General features: G+C 36.9%; 1 protein-coding gene across 3 annotated transcripts in view; it reads left to right on the forward strand.

Annotated features, from left to right (window-relative positions):
• LOC115217169 (sodium/potassium/calcium exchanger 4-like) overlaps positions 1–12,324 on the forward strand; it is a 217,029-nt gene that overhangs the window by 186,478 nt on the left and 18,227 nt on the right. For 2 of the 3 annotated variants that reach the window (XM_036507716.1, XM_036507718.1), the window contains exon 15: positions 9,817–9,895. In XM_036507716.1, coding sequence (XP_036363609.1) covers positions 9,817–9,895 — 79 coding nt within the window. Of the gene's footprint in view, positions 1–9,405; positions 9,485–9,816; positions 9,896–12,324 lie in introns of all 3 variants that reach the window. The other variant, XM_029786794.2, reaches the window with a different exon arrangement.

The following is a 12,324-nucleotide window of genomic DNA, read 5'->3' on the forward strand; positions in this document are numbered from 1 at the left end:
TGCCGAAAATAGACACTATGTAATTTATCACTAACAAGCATGTATTTCGAATAAAGCCGATAGAAATTTCTAAAAAAATCCCATTATTATCATATCGGACCGATTTCAGAGTTAGTTCATAAGAACCTTCCCTTCATCAGTGATAAATATATATATATATATATATATATATATGCAGGTGGCACGTAAAAAGCACCCACTACACTCACGGAGTGGTTGGCGTTAGGAAAGGCATCCAGCTGTAGAAACACTGCCAGATAAGACTGGAGCCTGGTGCAGCCTTCTGGCTTTCCAGATCCTCTGTCGAACCGTCCAACCCATGCTAGCATGGAGAACAGACGTTAAACGATGATGATGATGATGATGATATACACACAGTAAAAAAGAACAAAAGTCCAACGGACACTCACAGTTAATATTATCAGGTTGAAACTCAAGAAGATAAAAAATGTTATAGAATTGTACAAAAAAGAACACTGCCATCTATTGAGATTTTGATGAACAAAATTTTATTCTTTTAATACACAAAAAAATGAATGTTGTTACTACAAATGACAAAACATCAAGAGAGTTTTTGTTCTTGATGTAGTTGTAGCAGCAAATAAAGTGTTGTTAGTTGCTTGCCAGCTACTGACTTCTAATATTGTTCATCTTCCAACTGTTCTTTGCCTTTGTGCTGTCAGCCACTGTCTGCCTTCTCTGTTGGTCAACTCCTACAGTGTCTGTCAATGTTCTCTCTGCTGCATCCCAAAGCTTTCTGCCTTGTAGTCACAATGTAATGAATTTATACTGTTTGATAGGCTCTGAAGGAAGCATATCAAAAGAATAAAAAATCATGTTTAGCATGTTGGTAATATTCTTAAACATTGTTGCATTGGGCGATTGCTGAATATTTCCATTACAGAATAAAAGTATAATGTGTCAGACATATCCTTTCTGGGTGAGTAGAGGAAAGTCTAGGAGAGACTGGGAAGAGAAGAAAGAGAGGAAAACAGCTAAGAGAAAAGAGCTTGGGAAAAAGCACATAGAATAGGTTTACTTGTTTAACCTGTGACTAGACATGTGAGAGTTAATTGTGGTTTTAATAATCACAGTGTGAGCCTTTTTGAAACTAGGTTAATAGCCAGTATAATTCCTTTACAGATCTTTTTCATGCAGCGATTTTCAGTTTCTTGGGTCACAATGAGTATCTATCTATCTATCTATCTATCTATCTATCTATCTATCTATCTATATCTATCTATCTATCTATCTATCTATCTATCTATCTATCTATCTATCTATCTATCTTGATATATCATCATCATCATCATTGTTATCATCATTTTAATGACTGCTTTTCATGCTTGCATGGAATTTTTGTTCAGATAGATTTTCTACAACTGGATGCCATTCCTGTCATCAACCTTTACCTATTTCCAAACAAGCAATATAATATTCTCCTCAATCAGACATCACACAATGTCAAGACAAAGAGACAGTAGCACACACACACACACACACACACACACACACACACACACACACACACACACACACACACACACACACACACACACACACATCACACACATATCACAAACACATATCACACACACACACACACACACATACACGTGTATACTCTTTACTCTTTTACTTGTTTCAGTCATTTGACTGCGGCCATGCTGGAGCACCGCCTTTAGTCGAGCAAATCGACCCCGAGACTTATTCTTTGTAAGCCCAGTACTTATTATATCGGTCTCTTTTGCCGAACCGCTAAGTGACGGGGACGTAAACACACACCAGCATCGGTTGTCAAGCAATGCTAGGGGGACAAACACAGACACACAAACACACACACACATACATTTATATATATATATACGACAGGCTTCTTTCAGTTTCCGTCTACCAAATCCACTCACAAGGCATTGGTCGGCCCGGGGCTATAGCAGAAGACACTTGCCCAAGATGCCACGCAGTAGGATTGAACCCAGAACCATGTGGTTGGTTAGCAAGCTACTTACTGTGTTTCTCTCTACCAAATCCATTCACAAGATTTTGGTCAGCCTTGAGCTTTAGTAGAAGACACTTGCCCAATGCACCATGCAGTGGGATTGAGCCCAAAACCACATGGTTCAAAAGCAAGCTTCTTACCACACACCCATACCTTCATAAACTCTCTCTCTCCCCCCTCTCTCTCCCTCTCTCTCCCTCTCTCTCTCTCTCCTCTCTCTCTCTCCCTCTCTGCCCCCTCTCACTCCCTCTCCCCCCTCTCTCTCTAAGCTTTCATCATTTGATACTGGATCGCCTCCTCTGATACCCCCTCAGTTGTGGTGAGACACCTGCTTCTATCTCTATCCTTTTGTCACATTCTAACTTTCATGCTCTGTCACAAATGCCCTACCCCTCTCATAATTCCTTGTCTTGTGAGTTATTTGGTTACCCTGCAAGTACTGGTACCACGTTAAAAAGCATCCAGTCCACACTGTAATGTGGTTGGTGTCTGGAAAGGCATCCAGCTGTAAAAATCTTGCCAAACTAACTTCACCTGTGCTAGTGTCACGTAAAAAAGCACTGAATCGACTCTGTTGAGAGGCTGGTGTTAGAAAGGGCATCCAGCCATAAAATCCCTGCCACAGTCGCCTTGGGTAGATTTTCTACCTGGCTGGCTCTTGTCAACCATCCTACCCATGCATATATGGAAGATGGGCGTTAAGCGATGATGATGATGATGATATACATGCATATATATATATATATATATATAGGGAGTGAGAGAGAGAGAAAGAGACAGAGAAAGAGAGAGTGAGAGAGAAAGAGGGAGAGAGAGAGAGAGTTAGACACACATTGTGATCCAAGAAAATACACAGACACAAACATGCGTCATAATTATAGGTTTTAAAGTAGTTAACTGCACTTTGGTCTTCACTAGCTAATATACTGAGAGACAGATTTTTGACGAAGAAGAAAGTGTTGTTTGCACATTGTTAAAAATTTATTAGTTTCCAATATAAGTGAAATTACTGCATTTGAAATCAGAGGTCAAACTTTACAGTCTCTGTAAGTACAAAATCCTGTAACCAAATGTAGCTGTAAATACTTATATATATACAATGCTTATATATATACAAATGTTTGTCTTTGTAGTTGCTCCCCACCCCACTGCTTGTTTACATCCTTGTAACTTAGCAGTTTGGTGAAAGATACCAATAGAATATATACTAGATTTACAGTAAAGTACAGGGGTTGATTTATTTGTCTAAACCCTACAAGGTGGTGCTCCAGTATGATCACAGTCCAATGACTCAAACAAACAAATTACATTAAGATTTATGGATTCCAACTTAGATGATATATATATATATGTACACACAACCTTATATATATATATTCAGATATGCACAACCTTTTATATACATTTACATAAACACACTCTCATATATGTACATATATACACACTCATGCACACACTCGTGAACACACTTGCATGCACACGCTCATGTGCACATTCACACTCGCTCACACATTCTCACTTGCTCACACACATGGTCACACACACATCCATGTTCACACACACAGTCACACACATACACACTTACTCACACACACACACACACACACACACACACATTCAGCTTTTATAGGAAAGTTTCGAAGTTGAAATTATTCATGCTCTTTATTTAAAAATGGGGAAGAATTAATGATTGTCAAGTTTGCTGAGGAAAAAGTTGCCAAATATTCTTCCATTTATATAGATTCTCTATTGAGTCAAGTAGCAACCCTTTCATGTCATTATTCCTCACTCTACCCATTTATCTTCCCTTCTTGTACTTGTAAATTACATTTAGATCTGTTACTTCTTTCTTCCACTGGAGTTGCGTATTGATTATCTCTTGATGGATTGATCTGATCTTGAAAAATCAAGCAAAATATGGCATAAGTTATGGAATAAATAAATATTCTTTTCTTTTTCTTTATCTTGTATTTATGTAAAATGTTACGCAAGCAATGTCTTTGAAATCAATATGAATAAATATTTATCTTTGATTTATGTTCTAGCAACAAAAGGAATAAATAAATATATAAATAAAATGAAGTCTGGGCAATGAATTTCAAAGTATTTCACCTAAAGAAAGAATATTTGCTCATAGCATTGTTGATGCACAATGGAGGACAAATTTGATAATATAGTCCTGAATGCTTGTGGTATGCAGGGTAAAAAGTGCAATTCACCCACCTTGCAGGTTCTCTTGTAGTGGCAATCCTTTCCAGCCAGGTTATATCAGTAGGAGCCCTACCCACTTAACCTCTTAACTTGCCTAGTGGCAAATTCTCTCAATTCTGTCAGGGGGCTGGTTTCTATGAACTTGTGGTGGATGGGAGTATATTATATATACTTTTAATTCATTTGGTCGGGTTGGGTAGAATGGGCTGTATCCCTGACTTCTTCAGGATTGGTTCTTCGAGCCAAGAGCAATCAGTATATTTTTCTTTACTACCCACAAGGGGCTAAACATAGAGGGGACAAACAAGGACAGACAAAGGCATTAAGTCGATTACATCGACCCCAGTGCAAAACTGGTGCTTTATTTATCGACCCCGAAAGGGTGAAAGGCAAAGTTGACCTCGGTGGAATTTGAACTCAGAACGTAACGACAGATGAAATATTGCTAAGCATTTCGCCCGGCATGCTAACGATTCTGCCAGCTTGCCACCTTCAAGAGCAATCAATATAGCCATTGTCATGGGGTCATGCATGTCCATCCTGTACAACAGCCCCAAGGTGAAAGAAGCCCAAAAGCGAAACAGCTCCAAGATGAAAGAGTCCTGCATTTGCTCACAAAACCTCCTCTTGCTGCTGACCATCATTCACTCACCCTCCAGCTAGAAGGTGAGGAGATGATGAGTAGCCAGCTGTCAGAAGGTAAGCAGTCCACGGACAGAGAGTGAAGGGATGGCGGCTGGAAGGTGAGAAGATGGTGGCCAGAGGGTGAGAGGACAGTGGACAGTGGTTGGAGAGTGAGTGATGGTGGCCAGAGGGTAAGGGAATAGTAGCTGGAGGATGAGGGGACTGTAGCTGGAGGATGAAGGTGACAGTGTCTAGCGGATGGGGGGACAGTGGCCGGAGGGTAAGGAGGCAGTAACCGGTAGAGTTGATAGTGAGTGCAGTTGGATGCCACTGCTACATGAGCCTCTTACTTTTGTGTGTTTGAAGTGTAGCTATGTTTAAGGTATTGATGTATATATGCTGATGCTTTCAATAACAATGTGCTCTTTATTTTGTACTTTAAGATGTGAAGACTTGCCAATATTTTCATTGAATTATGTTTCAGTTATGTGTGGTATTTACAGCACATTTTTTAACTGAGCTACTTTCATTGCCCAGGCAGGATTCTGTATTTTTTGTGTTTCCTTTAGTTTCTCTGGAAACTTCACTTTTATCATCAAATAGCTAACTTATTTTGTTAAAGGTATGTAAAGTGTCCAGGTTTACGATTTTTAACCCTTTAGCAATACTAATTCATTCACATTATTTTGAATTAATCACACATTATCTTGTAGTGAAGAAATTTTCATGATGGGATTACTTACATTTAGAATGACATTGTAGGATAGTGTGAGAGACTAGATCTGGTCAGGAGCAATCAATATAGCCATTGTTCTAAAATATTTAGCAGGGACATTCTGCATCATTTCTTGAGTTCTATATGCAATAACAAAGCATTGTGAGTATTTAAAATACCCCTGTCACACTCTCTGGAAAAGACTTTTATAACAGAGGTGCTGGCATTCTATATGTGTTCATGCATGTGTACATGTATTTGAACACATGTGTGTACCTTTAGCATTTAAACTGGCCATATCTGGCCAAAATATTCTTCCTGTCTTATGTTCCAACTAACTAGATTTGGCCTCCCACACCTACCCTGTGATGTCAATCTAATAATAATCAATTGCATCTTCAAAACCTCGAAGCTACATGACAATGCATGGTTAATTCAAAGCAATGTGAATAAACAAGCATTATATTTGACAGAGTCATCTGAATTCTAAAAGGTTAAGGACCTATTTTGTCTGAAAGTAAAGACAATTACATGAAGATTAGCAGAAAGACCAACCTCATTGCTATTTGGTATTCACACATTCAACATGAAACAGTGAGGGAGACATAATTCATTCCCCAAACACTTTAAATTCTTAATTTTATGCATCATGTCATTGTGTTGGAGACATTGACATGCAATGAAATATTTCATTGGCACAAAAACAATAACCCCATTTAGAATGCCAGTTTACATTCACACATTCAGAGGAAAGGATATGCTAAGTTCCAAACATGTACAAAATACTTTGATAACAGCATACAGTGTGTGTGTGTCTGTATACACACACATACACATACATACAAATATACATACATACATACATACATACATACATACATACATACATGGTGGCTGCCCCCTCGTTATTGAGTATGACCATTGCACGAAGCTTAATCAATGTTGTTATCATGCAATGCCTGTGCAAGAAGATATTTTTTAAAGTGAGGAAAGGCTGTGCACTGAGTCAATCCCACTCACTAAGCAACAGCAGCCATAATCCGAAAAGAAGAACAAGTCAACATCATCGGTAACCACTGAGCCGCAGTTTTTATATCGGAGTTATCCCAGTTACCTGAGTTACCTTCTCCTAGAAGGATGCCCTAACAAAGGCTAGGAGTCCTTCACTCCCAATAGTTTAACCACGCGATCGGGTATTCAGTCTGATTATTTCTATGTCCCTGCACATGATACAGCCTTAAGACATTTATTGGATGGCCATTGACTCTCAAGAGTTCCTCCACCCTTTGACAGGTTTTGTTTTTCCTCCTGCAGGGTGTCCAATAAACACCCTCCTCACCAGCAAGCTTGGTGGAGTTGCCGGTTTAGTTGCCGATGACCCGACCATGCAACATACATACATACATACATACATACATACATACACACACACCATACCACATTTATATAGAAATTATCAGATTATCAGGCCATATTTAATTTAAGCGGGGTTTTTTTTTAACCTAACTTTTACAGGTTATTATTTATAGCTCTATCTACTTCGAGTTCCACTGTTAAAAATGATTAATTTCATGTTTCTCAAAGTTTCTAAATTCTTATGATGTCAACAACATACAATTCTTGCTGGTAAGAACAAAGCTTCTAAAATCAAATGAGAAATTTGAAGGAATGCTTTGGCACAATAGTAGAACATCTGTCACATTAACAGAAAATCCAGGTTCAAATCTCATTGACAGCCTTTGGCTTATTCTATCCAAAGGCTTTTTTAATCCAATATTTGCATTCTATTACTTATAGCTTTGTCTGCTTCAAGTTTCACCATTACAAACATTTTTTTTTTCCTTTTTGAATAATAAATCATATAATTTTATTAGAACATTTAAATACAAAGTAACAGGAAAGGAGAGAGAAAAGAAAAGAAAGACAAGGAAAAAATTGGTGGGGAGTAAAGCAGTGGAATGTGGAGGAGAGGGGGGTAATGGGGTACACACCCAAGAACAAATGGTCTCCTCAGCCATGCCCCATAGTAATATCCGTGATGGAGTTGCTATGGAGAATGGTCAGCAACACTCACATCAGCAGCCACTCCACCTTGTGGGGCTCATTTCTTTGATGGGCTGCTGCTATCCCTCTTTCATGGAGGAAATTGGCTATGGGGTCCTAGAACATCTGACAGCCTCTTGGTGACTGGCACACACTGACAGTCCCAGCCAGGCCCCTGTATTTATTGATTTTTCTCTCCTCTGCATTACAAGTGGTGACACCTTTGATTTGCAGTCAATATTATCAGGTTGTAGCCAGAGAATGTGTTATTGCACATTGCATCCCAGACTAGAGATCTGCCTTCCTTGAACAGAAAGGTTATTCTATTGTGGTGCTTACTATACTGTGTAATGTTTATAATATGTGGCATTTTACTACATTTTCATCAAATGTGAAACAATATATCTTGTAAAGTGCATGGCTCAGTAGTTAGATCATCGGGCTCACAATCATGAGGTGGTGAGTTCAATTCCTAGATCAGGCTGTGTGTTGTGTTCTTGAGCAAGATACTTTATTTCATGTTACTCCAGTTCAGTCAGCTGTAGAAATGAGTCACAATGTCACTGATGCCAAGCTGTATTGGCCTTTGCCTATCCCTTGGATAACATCGGTGGCTTGTATGCAGGGGTGACAGCTGGTCTTCCATAAACAACCTTGCCCAGACTTGTGCCTCAGAGAGTAACTTTCTAGGTGCAATCCCATGGTCACTCATGACCAAAGGGGGTCTTTACTCATTAAAAATGTCTTATATTTTTTAATTCCTTTACTTGTTTCAGTCATTTGACTGCAGCCATGCTGGAGCACCACCTTCAGTCAAACAAATTGACCCCAGTACTTATTCTTTGTAAGCCTAGTACTTATTCTATCGGTTTCTTTTTGCCAAACTGCTAGGTTACAGGGACATAAACACACCAAACTTCAGTTGTCAAGCGGTGGTAGTGGGGACAAACAGACACAAATAACAAATATATACACACATATATATACATACATACATACATATATATATATATGGATGAATAAATAAATAAATGGAGTTGAACGAAGATGTTAATAAAATCCCTTTACTTTCGACATATGTTTCGAAGACAACATGGTTTTATTCCAAAGGAATAAACAGTGTAAGATGCAATCTTCTCATCAGGAAAGAAAGAGAGCCTCTCTCAACAACAAGACATTATAACAATTACGATGACTGCCTACATGATAGACAGAGCATTATTAAGTATTTAAAAAAACCGTTAGTAGATTTGACGTGAATTTGCTACCCTGGTAACGGTTCATTGAATTTTCCATGTTAACGGTAAACATAGGATGATTCATTCACCCATCGAAATATATATACAATGGGCTTCTTTCAGTTTCAGTCTACCAGATCCACTTACAAGGCTTTGGTCGGCCCAAGGTTATAAGTAGAAGACACTTGCTCAAGGTGTCATGCATGGGGAACTGAACCTGGAACCATATGGTTGGGAAGCAAGCTTCTTACCACACAGCCACTCCTGCAATATTAATTCCTTATCAGATGTATTTTCCAAATACTCAACAAATGAATATATATATATATATATATATATATATCAATGAGAATTTATCAATTTCTCGCTCAAACCTTTGCAGCATACTTAATAAAGCAAAAGTGAAATGGTGCTGCTATGCACATACATTACATATTAGACTCAAGCTGATAGATTTATAAGGAACAATGGAGAAAACAAAGAATTCTAAATAGAGATTTTGGAAAATTTTGAATTTATGCCTGTTTATTTTTCATATTAACAATTGTTCTTTATTTTCTTTTCTTCTTTCAAAGGTTTCAACAATATTTCATTGCAACCTTCCTTACTTCTATACTATGGATTGCTATTTTCTCTTATCTAATGGTTTGGATGGTAAGTCACTTATCTATTCCATGTTTTCATTTCCTTATCATGTGTGTGTGTGTGTGTGTGTGTGTGCATATATATATATATAATATATATATATATATATCAATGAGAATTTATCAATTTCTCGCTCAAACCTTTGCAGCATACTTAATAAAGCAAAAGTGAAATGGTGCTGCTATGCACATACATTACATATTAGACTCAAGCTGATAGATTTATAAGGAACAATGGAGAAAACAAAGAATTCTAAATAGAGATTTTGGAAAATTTTGAATTTATGCCTGTTTATTTTTCATATTAACAATTGTTCTTTATTTTCTTTTCTTCTTTCAAAGGTTTCAACAATATTTCATTGCAACCTTCCTTACTTCTATACTATGGATTGCTATTTTCTCTTATCTAATGGTTTGGATGGTAAGTCACTTATCTATTCCATGTTTTCATTTCCTTATCATGTGTGTGTGTGTGTGTGTGTGTGTGCATATATATATATATATATATATATAAAAGGTGAACATCTTATTAATAGTAAATGCAGCTGAGGAACATGAAATTTATATATACACTAGTAAAATGTGTAATTTTTTTTTTCTTATCGTCTAAGTTTTTTCAAAAATTTCCAATCTAAAACTTACCCTACAGCACTTAGTTAACACTAGGTTAACCTGACCTATGAAAGTTAAGAGTCTTAGCTAATAATATATCATATAATATAAACTGCTAAACTCTTGGCTGGTTGTCTTTGACATGGTCAGCTACTCTCTCTCTCTATCTCTTTCTTTCTCTCTCTCTTTCTCTCTCCCTCTCTCTCTCTCTCTCTCTCGTATTATAAGACAATCTAAAAAATGCTGTGAGTTCTGATTCTTGTATCAAATAACGAATGATATAGTTTCTGTTAGAATGCAGGGAAAATATTTTCACCCAGAGAGACTATTGGGCAAAAAGTAAATAAATAAATAGATAAATAAATAAATAAATAAATAAATAAATAAATAATAAATAAAAATAAATGAAATAACAAAGTTAAAACTGTAAGGAACCTTTCTTTGTTTCTGCAAAAGCGTTTTGAATCCACACATAAAATAAATTAGTGAAAGTCTGGACTAACTTATAGGAAGAGAAAACTTCAATACCAACTTCATCATCAACCCCTGATCCTTACTGTCACAAGTCCTAGGGTTCAAAGGGCCATTTACCCAGTCTCACTGCATGGCAACTTGGGCAAGTGTCTTCTACCATAGCCTCGAGCCAACCAAAGCTTTGTGAGTGGATTTGGTAGACAGAAACTGGAAGAAGCTCATCATATATATATGTATATGTATGTAGATATATATGTTTGTGTGTCTGTGTTTGTCCTTCTAACATCGCTTGACAACCAATGCTGGTGTGTTTAAGTCCCCGTTACTTAGCAGTTTGGCAAAAGAAACCGATAGAATAAATACTAGGCTTACAAAGAATAAGCTCTGGAGTCGATTTGCTCGACTAAAGGTGGTGCTCCAGCATGGCCACAGCCAAATGACTGAAACAAGTAAAAGAATAAAAGAATATAAAATGAACAAAAAAAAACTCCAAAACAAAAAAAGTGGTCTCTATCTGAAGGAAGAAGTTGAGCAGTATTTTGGAAACTAATTAATTTTCTTCAGTTGCACAAAGTTACATACCACTGTGACAGGCCTGTCCTGTTTCTTAAGCTGAGAAATGTAAATGAAAACAGCAGCATCTCATGGGAATGCAAGCTAGTTACATGATAAGTCATGTTGATCAGAACATGTGAGATAGTAGTCTGATTGGTATGAGCCGAACAGTATCACAAATTAATTATATGCATATAAAAATAGAATGGTGTGCCAGAGCATGTTGAGTGATAAGAAAATTATTGATAAATGGTAATTGTTGTTGTTTTGTTTCAAGTCAATCCTGATGAAGCAGGTCTGTGATGAAGAGAATTCCAATTATAATCTCATTAGCCAATATGCCCTTATCAACATAATCTATTTCTTTTGCTGAGCATTATCAATATTTGCAAAACGCTATTATATTATTATACTTGGGGATGGCCATATTTTGCCAATAAAAGACACACGCTACATATTTGGTCTTGACTTCAGTTTTATTATTAATAACAAAGCTGGAATGATTATACAGTGCATGTCTTTAATTAGCAAAATACAACCATCTCCAAGTATAACAATAACTGTTTCAACAAATGATTTCACATCAAGAATCTTACAAAACAAATACATATAAACGTAATGAAATATTATTATTTTATATTTTACTTTTTCTACTCATTTCTTTCTTATATAATCTATATATAACTAATAATAAATCTTAGAGCGAGTTATAAACAGTAGCTGCAACATATCATGATGTATATTTGCCATTTAAATATGGCTAACCCCTAAGGGTGGATGCTACTGTAGTTTGTAGCCCCAGGAGGACACCTCCTCCAGCTGGTTATAGACACACTTTCTGTGCCCTAACAGTATTTGCAAAGGGGAAGTCTTCAACTTATGATACACATGGACTCGAGTTTCTAGGTATTGACCCTATAATTCCAATTAATGTTTCTAGTTAATTTCATTTTTGTATTTGATTTGCAAGATTCTTGTTGTGAATTCATGTTACAACATATTCAGTTCTATCTCAGAGGTTCATTATGTTAATGATAAACACACACATTGGTTCTATTTCACTTCTTTGTTATTATTAGTCAGTTGAAGATGGTGGGGTGGCAGAGCCGTTACCACGTGGAGCAAAATGCTTTGTGGCGTTTTGTGTGTCTCTATGTTCTGAGTTGAAATTCTGCTGAAGTCATCTTTACTTTTCATCATTTCGGGGTT

This window comes from Octopus sinensis, linkage group LG11 (genome assembly GCF_006345805.1).
Source record: "Octopus sinensis linkage group LG11, ASM634580v1, whole genome shotgun sequence".
Classification (NCBI taxonomy): Eukaryota; Metazoa; Mollusca; class Cephalopoda; order Octopoda; family Octopodidae; genus Octopus; species Octopus sinensis.